Source organism: Pseudopipra pipra, chromosome 17, assembly GCF_036250125.1.
Source record: "Pseudopipra pipra isolate bDixPip1 chromosome 17, bDixPip1.hap1, whole genome shotgun sequence".
NCBI classification, from domain to species: Eukaryota; Metazoa; Chordata; class Aves; order Passeriformes; family Pipridae; genus Pseudopipra; species Pseudopipra pipra.
This window is the reverse complement of record NC_087565.1, coordinates 2,905,869-2,920,822: the sequence shown is the minus strand read 5'-3', so window position 1 is coordinate 2,920,822 and position 14,954 is coordinate 2,905,869. Positions and strand designations below refer to the sequence as shown.

At 52.1% G+C, this 14,954-nt stretch overlaps 1 protein-coding gene across 1 annotated transcript; it reads left to right on the top strand.

Moving 5' to 3' along the window:
* Window positions 1–126: 126 nt before the first annotated feature.
* Window positions 127–13,887, top strand: TTI1 (TELO2 interacting protein 1). The gene is made up of 7 exons (XM_064673776.1): window positions 127–2,496; window positions 2,969–3,163; window positions 3,946–4,094; window positions 4,923–5,063; window positions 6,465–6,669; window positions 7,351–7,438; window positions 13,509–13,887. Exons 1-7 carry the CDS (start codon window positions 216–218, stop codon window positions 13,741–13,743), a joined length of 3,294 nt encoding a protein of 1,097 aa, XP_064529846.1. The 5' UTR covers window positions 127–215; the 3' UTR covers window positions 13,744–13,887.
* The last annotated feature ends 1,067 nt before the right edge of the window (window positions 13,888–14,954 follow it).

The window sequence follows — 14,954 nt, the reverse complement described above, 5'->3', positions numbered from 1 at the left end:
CGGCCGCCTACGGAGCGCCGGAGGGAGCCGGGGCATCGCCTGCGCCTGCGCACTGCCGGCAAGCGCGACTTTTCTCACGCCACCCGCCCCGCGCCCGCGGGAGCTTTGTGGCGCCGACAGCGCCGGTGCTGCCGCGTCACTTCCGGCACCCTCAGGGCCGCCCGGCGCGGCCCCAGCGCGGCCGCGGTCCCGGTGCCAGGCAGGGCCCCCCCGGCATGGCCGTGTTCGACACCCCGCAGGCCGCCTTCGGGGCGCTGCGCCCCGCCTGCGTGCAGCTGACGCGGGCGCAGACGGTGGAGAACGTGCGGCAGCTGCAGGCGCACCTGGCCGCGGTGAGCGGCGCGGCCCTGCAGGAGCTGCAGGAGTACGTGCTGTTCCCGCTGCGCTTCGCCCTGCGGGTGCCGGGCCCCAAGCAGGAGCGGCTGGTGCAGAGCCTGGTGCAGTGCATCTCCTCCGTGCTCGCGGCGACGTGCGTGAGGAAGCGGGAGCTGCTGCAGGAGCTCTTCTCCGAGCTCTGCACCTGCCTGGCTCCCCCGCCCAGCTCGGGCAAGCCCGCCCCGCTGTCCGAGGAGCTGAAGCTGGCCGTGATCCAAGCGCTCCACACCCTGATGCATTCGGCTTATGGGGATGTTGTCTTGTCCCTGTACCAACCTTCCACCCTCCCGCTCTTGGGATTTGCAGTGTCTTTGCTTCTGGGCCTTGCAGAGCAAGAAAAAGCAAAGCAAATCAAGATCTCTGCTTTGGAGTGCTTACAGGTCCTGGTTCTGCAGTGTGACTGCCAGGAGCACCGACACCTGGATGAAGAGGAGGCACAGCAATGTGGGGATTTGTTTGCTTCTTTTCTGCCTGGGATTTCCATTACGCTGTCTCGGGTTATTACTGGAGACATCAAACAAGGTCACAAAACCACCGTTTCTGCCATCAGACTCTTCTATCTGATTGTTGGCTGGGTAATGTCCGATGCACAACTAGCCAGAATCCCAAAGAGTAAGGGAAAGCTGCCAGTGGAACAAAGCAGAGTATCAGAGCTAATGGTCCACAGAGGACCTGACTGGAGTAAAAGTACTGCTCAAAAACTCTCTCTCCTCCTGCATAAAGTGGTTGAGTCTTCTTCAGTTCACCCTCACTGGAAGGTGAGACTGGAGCTGGTAGAACTGGTCCACCACTTACTGAGTAACTGCAGTCAGTCACTGGTGGACTCATTCAGTCACCTCTTAAAGGCCTTGGTTGGGCTGGTTAATGATGAAAACAGCAAAGTCCAGAGCAGGTGTAACGAGGTTCTGCGAGGCATCGCAGAGCAGAGGATCGTGGTGCAGAACAGGGCTCTTGCTGACGTCCTCTCCGAGAACCTCCATTCCCTGGCCACAGCCCTTCCTCGCCTGATGAACTCCCAGGACGACACGGGCAAGGTCTCCACGCTGAGCTTGTTGCTGGGCTACCTGAAGCTGCTGGGCCCCAAGATCAACATTGTCCTCAACTCCGTGTCCCACCTGCAGCGCCTGTCCAAGGCGCTGGTGCAGGTCCTGGAGCTGGACGTGACGGATGTGAAGATCGTAGAGGAGCGGCGCTGGGGGCCGCCGGGCTCCTGGCAGCAGGGTGTGCAGAGGGGCAGGCACCAGAAGAAATACTTCCGCTTCTTCACAGAGGAGAAAGTTTTCCAGCTCCTTCAGCAAGTGTGCCGTGTTCTTGGCTACTACGGGAACCTCTACTTGCTGGTGGATCACTTCATGGGGCTGTACAGCGAGTCTGGCCTGTACCGAAAGCAGGCAGCCATGGTCCTCAACAAGCTGGTCATGGGAGCTGCCGGGCTGGGAGTGGATGTCCTGCAGGAGAGGGAAGTCCCGCCGAGCGTGGATGATCTCAAAGGGTCCATAACCTCCATTCTGGATGAGTACACTGACCAGGCAAACTGGTATTTGATCACCAGCATTGACACAGAAGAAGCCAGCCCTGAGCACTCTGTGCAGCGCTCAGGACTCACTGCCCGTCCGGGAGGTCCGTGCAGCACCGTCCTCCTTCCATCCCCGGAGCCCCAGGTCACGACCCGCTCCATGAACAGCAACATCTGGCAGATCTGCATCCAGTTGGAGGGCGTTGGCTGCTTTGCTGCCGTCCTTGGGAAAGAATTCCGGCTGCTGCTGCTGTCAGCTCTGTACCCTGTGCTGGAAAAGGCTGGAGACAGGACTCTGCTCATCAGTGAGACAGCACTGGGGACACTGGCAGACATATGCGAGGCCTGCAGTTATGACTCGGTGCAGTGTTTGATTAATGAGAATTCTGACTATCTGGTGAACGGGATTTCCCTGAATTTGCGCCAGCTGGCACATCAGTCACATGCTTCCCAGGTCCTGGACACAATGCTGAGACATTCGGATGCCAGCCTGCTGCCACTGGTAGAAGACATTATCCAAGATGTCCTGTCTGCACTAGATCAGTCTTATAACAACCAGGCTTCCACCTTCCTCAGGGTCCTCCACTCAGTCATGACAGCTCTAGGTACCAAAATGATGTTTACTTTGTGTAACTCAGCCTTGCTGTCACTGAGGGTGCTTGTCTTGGACCTTTCCATTTGCTGTGGGAGGTTTCAGGAAGCCGAGGTGCTGTAGCATGATGGCAACTGTGCTTTGCTTGGTGGCCAGTGCTCAGGCAAAGATCACCAGTAGCTTCCTCTCTCCAGTTTCTGTCTGGCCTGCAGCCTTGCAGGAACGTGGCCTTTTGTGGCTGAGAAAGGAAGGATTCAGTGCTCCCATAAGTGTCTTGTAGGAGTACCTGGAGTGTATTGCTTTTTGGTTTTAATGTTCCCATACCATCAGGGAGGTGACAGGGATGTGACAGCAGGTGCCTGGATCTGTAGTGCTATCCCATGAGACATGAGAGCCAAGCTCTTCTCTCAAGGAATCATGGCACCTTGCTGACTTGCAGGAGGGGATCGTGGCTGTTCAGTGATGTGTTGGTTCCTCTTTTGCAGTCCAGTGGTTTGGAATGTGCAGCGCTGAGGAACACCAGCAAAGGCAGAGTGACAAGGGGCAGAGCAGGACTCAGTCCCAGGGGCAGCACGAGGTGACAATGACAAGGCAAGAAGTGGAACAATTCTTCCTTGACTACGTGAGCCAGAAGCAGATCGCAGAGGGTGATGTTCCTGACACGGGGGAGGAGGAGGCAGGTCAGTACTGTGCATGGCTGGAGAGGAGCATGTTCAGCTTGCAGAGAGACCATGACCTACGAGGTGTCCCTTTGTCACATCCAGGACCTGGGACCCAGCTGACAGTCTCAGGTCTACTTTGAGATGATCTTGGTTCATGTAAGGTGCTGCTGGGTGTTCTTGCTTTGTTCTTTATGAGGACGGGAGCAAAACGTTTGCAGATCAAGGCTTCTTTAGCTCTAAGACACGAGCACACTGTTTTTCCTTACCTCGTAACAGGTCATTTGGGTTCAGTGCCAGAAGTTTCCTCTTTCCAGGATCCTACTGCATTTTCCTCCTCATGTTCCTTTGGGAACCCCTGTGCCATTTTCTCCTGGCTAATGATGCCACCGCTCCCTTCTCACTTGACCTGGGCAGGCACTGCAGACATTCATATGGGGAACTTTTTTGTCTTTGCTTGGCTGTGCTGCAATCCTGACCTTTAAATACTTCATCTTTAAATACCCAGGCTTTTCATTTTTAATAAAAATCAATGGGAAATAAGTCCATGGTGAGAAGAAACTGCAAATGTCAGACCAACTGCATTGTCCCGTAAAGCAAGCGAACCTTCCCTAGCCCCAACCCTCTTATCTGAACCTGACACTACCTCACAGAACTCTAGCATAGGCTTGACTGTGTCTAATTACACTAAAAAATGCCAAAGGCCTCACTCAGGAGTTTTCAGAGTAGTTATAGGCGGGTACTGCGATCTCCCAGAGCTCCCAAGTCATTTTTGTAGCTTCAGGAATGGTTTTGTCTTCCAGATGAGGTTCCCCCCCTTGCTAAGGCAGAGCCCAACAACTGTGACACTGACGGAGAAGCTCCACTGCCGATCCACGCTCAGCTGGCCAGGGATGTGATGGAGAGGTGCATCCACCTGCTGTCTGACAGGAGCCTCCGAGTGCGGCTGAAGGTCGGTACTCGCTGGCTCTGAGGGGACAGATGGTGCCCACGAAGGGGCTGGTAGCTCGTCAGCGTGTGCACCGTGCACGTTGGGCTCCCTGCCATCCCCAGGTTCGTGCTGCCATATGCTTGAGCAGGACAGGTCCTCCAAGCCCTGCAAGAGAAAGGGAGACAGTTTTCTGGGAGCGGTTTGGGTTAGGAATGGCAGCCAAGCTGAACAGAATCTTGAGGGGGGCTTTGTGTTGGGCACCTTCCCTTGATGCTCGTGACAGTTAAAGTCTCGTGCCTCAGCCTTTGGTGGAAGAAGCAGAAGCATCTTTCTTCCATCTGGGCCTCCCATCCCCCTTCCTCAGGCTGCAGTGCACAGGCTGATGAATGTTTTTGAAGTTGCTGGGGTGATGATAAGCAGGGCTAAAAGCCTGGCTTTTTTGTAATTATGAAAATCCTTTGAAGGTGGCCTCCTTTTAAAGTGCAAAGCGAGACAGAAAATGCAGCAGTGAGGCATAACCCAGATTCTCAGCCCAGCAGCCCCAGCTCTGCCAGGTGATCCTGCTGCCCCCGTGGGATCTGAATGTGCAGTTCAGCCTGTGGGATCAGGCCCGGAATCCTGCCCTGCTCCCAGCCCAACTCTGTACTCAGCACAAGTTATATCACTGCAGTACTTGTCCCTTCCAAACAGGCCTGTGCTCTGAGCTCTGTTCACTTATCCCAGTTCCTGCTGCAGTAAAACCACACCCTTTGCTATTCAAACCCTGCTGGCTTCCCAATGGGATGCTGGGATCCACCTGAATGCCTGGCACTGCAGCACTCAGAGTCTGTTCCCTCCCCTCCTGCCCAGGTCCTGGACGTGCTGGAGCTCTGTGTAACTGTGCTGCATCCTCATGGAAACCATCTGCTTCCCATGGCTCACCGTGTCTGGCCAGCTCTCGTCACCCGGCTGATCAGTGACGACCCTCTGGCAGTGCTCAGAGCCTTCAAGGTACGGCAGCGACTGCCAGCAGCCTTCAGGCTGGGGCTTGGAAGGGAAGTGGCTTGAGCAGTGCTGCAGCTCTGGAGAGGAGCCCCAAGCTTGTGCAGCGATGTTTAAATGGGGTTTGGAGCATGGGATCACCACCCTGCAGTGGGTGGGCTTGTACCACTCCCACTGCAGCTGGTCCACGGGTGAACCCTTGGCACTGTTCCTGGGGGAAGCAGCAATGCTGGTGGTTGTTGCAGGGACAAACAGAACCGTTCTACAGCCTGAGCAGCTGTCAGAGGCACTGTACAGTGCCTTGCTGGAGCCACAGTCCCAGCACCCTCTTTGGAGGTCTCAGGCTGAAGATAAGGGAATATTTCACGATTGAGGAATTGGCAGGGCAGGGGAGAGGTTAAACAAAGACTTAACATTATTAAAGAGCTCCTGACCTTGTCAGCTGGCTACAGTCTCCTCCTGAGTCACAGGATGGCCAGTAAAGCACGTTTCCAGAGGTTACGAGCCCCAGGGTTTCACAGGGATTCATCTGCTGGGCAGAATGAGATTCATTTTAGAATCCTTCAGTGTGAATAAAGAGAGTTTTGATTGCCCAGATTCAAGAAGCCATGCACTAGAATTTCAGAGTGGCCATATCTGTCATGTGCCTGCCCTCAAAGAGGGGAGAGATTTGCTATACAAAAACTAATTAACTCTTGAAAAGTTCAAGTGATCATTACAATTAGCCACCCAGCTTGGGTTTTGTGTTATGAATTCCCCTTGGAGTGTCTTTCTGCCTAAATTCCAAGACAAGTGTCTTATCAGTCTAAGGCAAACACAACATAACCAGCATCTCAGTCCTGCACACTGAGACCATGATCTCAGTAAAGTTTCAAGAGAAATCAGCATTCTGGCCCCATGGATCCCTTTTTGTTTTTACATGCATTTAGGGCCATTCTCTACCCAGTTTGGGTTTGATCCTGGGCACACACCAGTAGTGTTGAGTGCCCTGTGCTGTGGCCAGTTGGCCTTTCTGCTCCCTTGGGTGCTTGGAAAGATGGGCTGTCTGCACCACGAAGGGGATTTAATGATATGATGATATTTAATGGCATTTTCCATCAGAGGCTCCTCCAGTAATTTTGAGTAAGACTGCACAGTTGCTCTTACCTTTACTGTGCTAATGAGAGAAGGGCAGCCCAGAAGGTCAGACAGGTGAACACTGCAGAGCAGGGTGCAGCTCACTCAGCCTGTCAAACATTCACCTTTTGCTCATTATGGGGAAACTGGAGCAGATGTGGTCACATTGCTCTCACCTGCAAAAAAAGTTCTCCAGGGGGAATGAATGCCTGAACCCCCTGAGCTGGCGTGGATCACTGAGCTCCTCCCAGGCCCATGTGTGCACTGCACCCTTGTAACTGATGTCTCCCTTAGGTGCTGTGTACCTTGGCTCAAACATGTGGGGACTTCCTGAGGCAGAGGTTCTCCAAAGACGTCCTGCCCAAGCTGACCAGTTCCCTCCTCAGCCAGGCCCCAGCAAGTGCCAGAGCCGGGCCCGTGTACAGCCACACGCTCGCCTTCAAGCTGCAGCTGGCTGTGCTGCAGGGTCTGGGCTCTCTCTGCCAGAGGCTGGACATGGGTGAGTACCAGGGCAAGCACAGGTTGTATGGATCTCTGCCAGCCTTGCCTCTTCTTTCATCTCAACTTGCTGCATTCTCCTCCTGCTACCCCGTGGGATTGATTTCCTGATCTTCTCCAGCCTGAATCTGTCCTCTTGGGAGCTCTGTAAAGAGGTGCTGGGTGCACTTCACTCCCCAGGAGACAAATGGGAGAGAAGGTTCCCAGCACATGGAAAATCTGACTGCTCATCCTACCTGTGCATAGAAAGTGGGTATGCAGTGGAGTGTCTGGGTTGCTGTTGGGCCATGCTTTGTTCTTACCTGACAAACTGGAGCCCAGATAAGAGTTCTGACTAGCTCAACTGGTTCCATTTTGGGGCATCTCTCTGGGTGACCCTTTAAATCCAGCACATCACACTCTTCTACTGAATGAAACTCTCAGAAATTCATCAGAGTTAAATTTCTGGAGCTGACTTTGATGAGGGAGAAGGTTTGCTGGCGAGTTGCTCTTTTCCTCTCCCTGCCCTTGATTGCTTTCCTGGCTTTGCAGCAAGATGCTTAAGAGGCAAGGTCAGAAGAGTTCCAGGTCAGACAGCTCAAAGGCTCAGAAGCCTCTTGCTGCCAATTTGGAGCTGATTCCATTAGGCAGCAGCCGCTGAGGAGGTCACCTCCTACCCTTCTTTCCTGTTCCATTTCTGCAGGCGAGAGTGACCTGAATAAAGTGGCAGATGCCTGCCTGATTTACCTCAGCGCCAAGCAACCCGTGAAACTGCAGGAAGCTGCCCAGAGGTAATGTCTCTCAAATACAGGTGTGTTGGGTGTACAGATAATGGGGAACAGAGGGAGCGTGGTGATCCCATTCCTTTTGCACCTTTCTTGTTCCTCCCTCTGGCATGCTTGAGTCCTGTACAACGGGGGTCTTGTGGAAGTTTTCAGTGGTGAAGTATCATTTACTCCCTAGAATGAGGTAGAGATGTCAGCTGTCAGTTTGCTCAGAAGTTACAGTTGACTTTCAGGTGACCTTGCAGTGCATTTGGGGACAGAGGGGAAGATTTGCTACTTACTTTCTTCCTAACCCACTCCTATGCCCGAATATTTGAGGCTCTTGGCCCACTGGTGGCATCAAACTGCAGAGGAAAGACAGCTATGGAAGGGGATGTGCCAGGCATTCCCTTGTATTTTATCACTTAATACCTTCTGCAGGCTGGGGGATTTACTTCTGTTATCCTTCCATTTTCCCTTGGCTCCTGTCATCACACCAACCCAGGCTCTGCCAGGTAAACCGGAGTTTGTTTGGGAAGCTGTCAGTCTTGGCACCACTGTTGCTCTGAGAAGGCCGGGAGAGTCTGAAAGAGCACAAACAGTTTAGGTGAACACACACCAGCTCTATAAAGTGTTGACAGACGTATTTTGCTGCTTGGTGTACAAAATCCTGCTCAGCATGTTCCTGCTGTCAGGATAAGAAATCACTATTGTCATATGTTGTCACCTGGAACCAAGGCCGGAGATGTCAGGAGACAAAACGAGCCCAGTTAACAGAACACAGGACATAAATCACGAAGTCGGGCCCCTCTGCTGAAGGACGGGGGTGAAAGCGAGCCCCCCTCTTCCTGTGTGGCCAACCCTGCCCTCCCCCGAGGGGAGGGGAAGCCAGCAGGTTCCGCAGGCTCTGCGGCTTTCAGATTTCCAGGGCAGGCTGCTGGAAAGGGAAGCAAAGGGAAGGGCATCCCATCCGTTCCCTTTCACAAAGCACGGGCTCCCAGGGGCGCAGGGGCTTTGTGTGGCCGGGCAGCAGTTCCGAGCCGAGCACTCTCCGGGGCCGGAGCATTCCTTTGTTTGTATCCCGGCGGGGGTGGGAGGAGGTTTATTTTTACCTCGGAGGCTTTCACGGCAGCACAGCAGGCTCCGGGCGGCATTTGTTCTGCAGAGGGGCTCTGCGCTGTGGGCGTGCAGACCCTTACGGCAATAAAGCGTCGTCTGTGCCGGCAGTGCTGGGTGGAAAGCAGAGCGCCAGGATTCATCTAGATATTTGGAATCTGAGGCTTTTAAATCATTAACTAAGCAGCTTGAGAAGCTGTGCAATTCCCCCCCCCCTCCTCAGCAGGGGTGGAGGGAATACAAAATGAGCCCTTTCAGAAGCTGCACGCTGAAGCGAGCTCACTTGTTGGAGGAAAAGGGCTGCAAAGTTCAGGGCTAGTAGCGTTTTTCTCCTGCATACTATTTTTATTCTATTTAAAGGGAAAAATGCCATATGTTTTGCTCCTCCCCCCATGCCTTTGATGCACCATACATCACATATGTCACTGGACCAAGCTGCTCACAGAAGTCCTTGCTCTCTCCTCTTTAACTCTATTGACTAGACATGTGTATGCACTGAGGCATGCATTATGTCTGGCCTGACAGTAACCATGCACATGGCAGCACTTGGGGGTTTCTTCTGGGGTTTATTTTTTTGGTTTAGTCTTGTGTGATCCCTGGTCTCGGAGCCCGTATGGATCAGAGTTAATGGTATCACACTTTTAACTATAGTACTCTAATACAAGGTTTCAGCTTGGAAAAGTCAAAATTAGTTTGCACCATAACAATCAGCTCCAGCACCTGGATAAAAATCACCTCTCAGCCACACTTCAGTTTCCATTCTCCAGCTGCTGAACCACCCCATTGCTGTAAGTTCTGGCCCTTCTCCTTCCTCTGCATGTGCCTGAAAGTAATCCTGCAAACTGACACAGGCTGTCACACATAAGGCCCTTTCCATCTAGGCAAGGGCAACGTTATCAGCCTGACACATGAGAAATTCTGCATTTTAAATGCTTCTAAAAACAGATAGACCAGAACTAATCTTAGCCCCAGCCTGAGTGCCAGCATACGTCACATAACTCAGCTTTATCACTGCAGAAATCATATGAGGTAAAAGGATGTTTGGAATCAGCTTGCCATAGTGATTTACACTAACTGGCCTTTGCTCAGCTCTTTGGATTCTTATTCAACTGGTGGGTTGTGACCTGTCAAGAACAAGGTCAGGACTCAAACAGTCAGTTGTATCTCCAAACACCCTGCACTGTCTCTGTGAGGATTTTGTAGGCATGCAATGGGCTGAGCAGGAATTTTTGGCCAAGGTGCTGGAGCCACAGTAAAAAAGGTGGTAGGAAGGAAAAAAATAGTTTGGCTGTCATCCATGGAGGTTATCATGCCCCAAGGAGGCTGCTTAATCCCATTTATGGGACCCTGTAGTTTTATTAGATGAAGCAGTGGGAGTAAGTGATTTTTTGTAACTGCAGCTTCATGCAATACTCAACAGGCAAGAATAGATGCTGGGAAAAAAAGAACTCCAGCATGTCTGAGGAAGAGACAAATGGAACAATAACAATAGGTTTTACTAGAAGATGACTGCTGGGACTATTCCAGGAGAGTAGTCTCCAAAGCTTTTTAAAAAAACCAAACAAACAACAAACAAAAAACCAAATCCAAAATCCCCAAAGAGACCAAACCTAGTGAAGAACAGTTTGGGAATTCCAGGGGCACTAGATAAGTCTTTGCCTTCACTGAAGATGAACCAGTGCAAAGGGTGAGTGAAGTGCCCAGAAACACTTGAGCAGCAAAAGGGGGTTTGTGAGACCTCAGCACTGGGAACAAGGTCAGGGGAGCTGGTGAAAGTTCCAGTATGTAAATTTAAGCTTCTTGTCAATTCATGAAGTTGTGTCATCCCTGACAAGCTTTTCACTCCAGGAAATAAAACCTTGAAGGAAAAGAGATTAAGAAATTGCCATTGGCCTCTGTCAAGACTGACAGGTAGTCTTCCATTCTTTCTGTTTCAAAATTTACACTTAATTCCTACTGAATATTTACAGCCTGTGAAGTTTGTGTTTGGCCTTTCAGTCAACAGCCTGGATAGGAATGGGGTTTTTCCCTCCCCCTAGATGTAGAAATAATTTTCCCAGTTCTTACTGAAGCCTGTGGTGAGCTGTATCCAGTTGAACATTGAGCAGGGATGAAAAGCCAGGAAGCCTTGTCCTTCAGCCAGCCTGGTCACTGTGCTCTGTCTTTGCTTAGAGCTTGGGAAAACACAAGGCAATGGAATGACCCAGCTGCTCTGTGCTGGTAGAATAAGTTCAGTACACCTGGGACAAATATGAGCTATTTTGGGACCTTTTGAGATACCAAGGTTGATTATGCAGCTTACCTCTTTTGGTTTGGTTGTGTGGTTTGCAGGATACTGATTGTCAGCTGTCATTCCCAGGCTGGGCTGAAGCACACCAGAACAGCCACCTGCACAAGGCAAAATTCAATAAAGTGATATTTAAGAAAAAGAAGAAAAAAAGGCAACAATAGAAAACAAACTTGGATTAACCCCAGGATTCTTTGCTATGGAAACAGGTTGCTTGGAAACTACCCCAGAGTTAGTTTGAACATGTAAAAGTCAAGTTGTTCTTTAAGCTGCAGAGCACTCCGGGCTATCAGAGATAATCACAGCCTCGAGCCATTACGGGCACCAGAGGCAGCAGTGCTCCAAGGACCGGATAATCTCTGAGGGTCGCTCTCCCCCGGAGCAGCTGATTGTGGAGAGGTTGGAGAGCAGAGTGCCTGTGCTGTGAGTGTAAGAGCTACAGCTGTGGTGTGCTGGGGAGCAGCAGCCAGCTGAACAGTGTTCCACATTCCCATGTTTGCTTCCTAGCTGTTCACCACCTTTGCCCAGTCCTTTCCCAGCTGTAAGGGGTGAGGATTTTTTTTTCTACAGCTGCCCACCAGCAGCAGCCCATCATAAACTGGGGGGAACTTCTGGGACCTGGTGTTTGCTGGCAGATAGAGCTGTGTGCTCACACTGGCACAGCCAAGCGAGCACCAGGGACAGGGCTTGGAGAGCTGGAGCCGGGATATCAGTGGTGTGAGCTCTGGACCCTGCCCCTGCCAGCCAGCCTGTGCCTCCCTTGGTTTGGCACAGAGTGGGGCCAGTCCTCCCCTTCCAGTCAGCAGAGCTGCAGGAACAAAGCTGGTGGAGCAAGGAGTCCTGTGAGCTCACCTGCATCTGGCCATCCCATCCCAGAAAAAAGTCACGTTGTCGAGGCAGCTCTTGCCAAGCCCAGCTATCACCATGGAGCACATTCCTGCTGGCTCCTCTGGAGCAGGCAGATAGGCACTGCCTGCACCTTTGGGAGGGGATGCTGCCAGCAGCTTCAGTGGTGACATCTCCCCTCCTGCTGTTCAGAGACCTGCACTGAGGGACAGGCGAGGTGTAAATGGCAGAGAGGCAAAAGCAGCAGCTTTGGCTACTGGTAGAGTAACAAGTCACACATCCACAGGGTTATTGTGAAGAGGAGAGGGAGCTTTCTCATGCCTTCATCTCGTTTCTGTGCTCTTTCAAGTTACCCATGGCACCGCACTCCCTTTCAGAGGAGAGCTCCTCAAAGGGATTTCTCCCTGCTTTACATAGGAAGCAAGCTCACTTTAGGGATAAAAGTCCTTCAGGGAGAAGTTTGGACAGCAATCAGGTCTGGATTCTGTGTGGCTTTTGTAGCAGATGATCTTTGCTTTTAGAGAGGGGGGTTCAGTCCTGTGCTCCTTTGGGGAGCAGAGACAGACCTACATGATTTCCCTTCCCATTAGCTCACTGAGCGCTGCTGTTCTTCTCATGGCCCCATAATTTCAGTGGAAACTGGAGAACTGAGTCTTGTGGCTGGGCTTTACTGGAATCTTGGAAAGCTGTCCTGTAGGTTTGTGGAGTGCTGAGTACCATTGGTGCTCACAGAGCACTCAGCACCAGGCAGGTAGAGGCCTTGCAGGGCTGCCGGGGCAGCCTGCAAATTCCAGTCTAATTTTGTCCATGGCACAGCCAGAGAACTTAATACCCGTTAAGCCTAGTACACCTTCTGAGCATTAAACCCTGACACAGACCTAGCTAAGCCCAAAGGGTACCGCAGGGAGAACTGGCAGGAGTGGGTGGGTAAGTGTAGGTCACAGAAATCAGCAGTTTGCTCTTCAGCTCCTTGAGTTTCCTGCTCTCCAGCAGCAGCTGTGTCCCAGCAGCTCAGCTGGAGCCCAGTGTGAAGGGCATGCTGGAAAGGCAAATCCCATCTTAAGGGGGTATTGAAATGCAAAGTTAAAACCATCAACACAGCAGTAAAGCCATGGAGGAAGTTGTGATTCTTCTTTTCCTTCATTCTGTTGTTAACAAAGGTTTTGTTTTGTTTTAAAATCCTGCTTTGTGAAAGGTGCTGTGCTGAAGGAAGAAAATTTGGAGGCAGCTGATAAGGACTTGGGATGGAGGCAGACTTCACTTGAGCAAAAAGTCCTCAAATACAGCATTGAGCTTCCCTTGGGGTCCAGCCCAGTCAGCTTTCCCAACATACCCTTGGGTTTCTCTGAAAGGGGACAGGGACAGAAGCTCAGATGGGTTAACTCCCTCACTCTCCAAATATCAGAGGGGGTGGTGAACAAAACAGACAGCTTCTTCTAAGATCTCTGCAGCAGCTGTTGCCCAAAAGATCCCAGACATGAGCAGCACATGCTGGGGAGGTGACTGCAGGGCTCTGCTCGTGGGACAGGCTAGTTTAGAGAGGCTTGTGCCAGCAGCAGCCCACGATGCCAGGGTCAGTTCTGCACCAGCTGCTTCTTTGATGTCCATAACTGACTGTGGAGCATAGTAAATATTTTCTCCCATGTGCCTGTAGCTGTGAGACACAGAGCTGCCTTCTCTTGGGCACAGGGGCCACTGCACTGGCCTCTGTAATGAGCTGCTGAGTCTGTTCAGCTGCCAGAGATCACCAGTATCAGAGTTTTCCTCAGCTCTTCATGACTCTGTCGAGTGCCAACCAAAAGGCCTTCTCCTTACTCTTCTTTCCTTTCTTCCTTCTGTTTTCCACAGCGTTTTCCTGCACCTGATGCAGGTGGACCCTGACAGCACGTGGCTGCTCCTGAACGAGGTGTGCTGCCCCGGGCCCTGCCAGCCCCCCCACGCCAGCCTGCGGCCGGTGACGCTCGGCGGGATGGGGCGGCCACGGAACGAGCTCACCGACAACGTGCTGCTCCTGCTGCAGAGGCTGCAGCAGCAGGAGAGCACAGGGCCAGGGGCCAGCACACGGGAGGCATCTCCCCCCTGACAGACCCACACGGCAACTGGGAGGGGAAAGAGGAACCACCAGGACACAGCTCACCTGGGAGAATGCCGTCATTGAGGCCCCAAGTCTTTCAGGAGCAGAGGAAGGGCTGCCCAGTCCAGGGCACTGGCTGAGACACCTCATGGCAGAAGGTTTGGTTTTTTGTTTGAGGATGAGGGTGGTACATGACCCTGACTCCTCCTGCCTTGTACCTCTCCAGCACCATATGCAGAGAAAACAGCACATCTGTTTCAAATTCTTCAGTATGAAGAGTGAGTCATCTTCCAGAAATTACTTCCCAACGCTTGATCCTTGGGGGGTGCCACTTCAGCACCCCTCACACCCCTCTGACCTCCTCACAGCTGTGATGATCCCTCATTCTCAGCTGGACAGCAACTGCCAGGTCAAAGCAAGAGTTTTTCCTTGCCTTAACCCTTTCCAAGAAGAGAATGTGGTTTGGGGTGCACTAAAAACCTGTTCTTTTTAAAACCAGTGAATCTCAGACAAAGTTAAAGTGCATTTCCAATAAATTTCTCACTGATGTTACTGGCAAGAACAGCGTGTCCTCTCAGAAGCATCGGGGCTGCTCCTCACAGCTGCGGTTTGCTGAGACCGGCTGGAGAGACCGCTGAACGTGCTCTGCTCCCCATCTCACCATCTGCGAGGTTCTGTGGAGAATCAGCCAGCCCTGATTTACACCTGGGAGTGATTTACGACTTCTCCTGTGCCCAGGTCACCTGGTTCTCTCAGGCCATTTCAAACACCCCCTCCCCCCCAAGGAGAATTAGGTGAAATATCTACCTGTTCACAGGCACTGCTCTGCTTGGCTGCTCACAAACCTCACCGACTCCTGGATCCCTCAGCTTCACCCGAGTGGCTCCTGGCAGCAGGCAGCCTCCTAACACATGAAGTTCTATGCAAGGGAAGCAAAAGGATAGATCTTGACTGTAAATTTGGGAGCAAGCTCAGAAACAAACAAAAAACCCAAAGCAATAAATGGATTGTTACATGGAGCAGGCTTTGTGCATCAGTACTGGGGATCCTGGGTGAGCATCCAAAATGTCTCTGCGGGGGGGGGGGGGGGGGGGGGGGTGTGTCACCTGCCTCAGCTGAGATTACCTCCCCTCGTCTCCCTGGTTTTATTCAGGCTTTACTCCTAGTTTCTTCTCCAGGGAAAACACAAGTCAGTGGCTTTTTACCCAGTAGGACAGGGC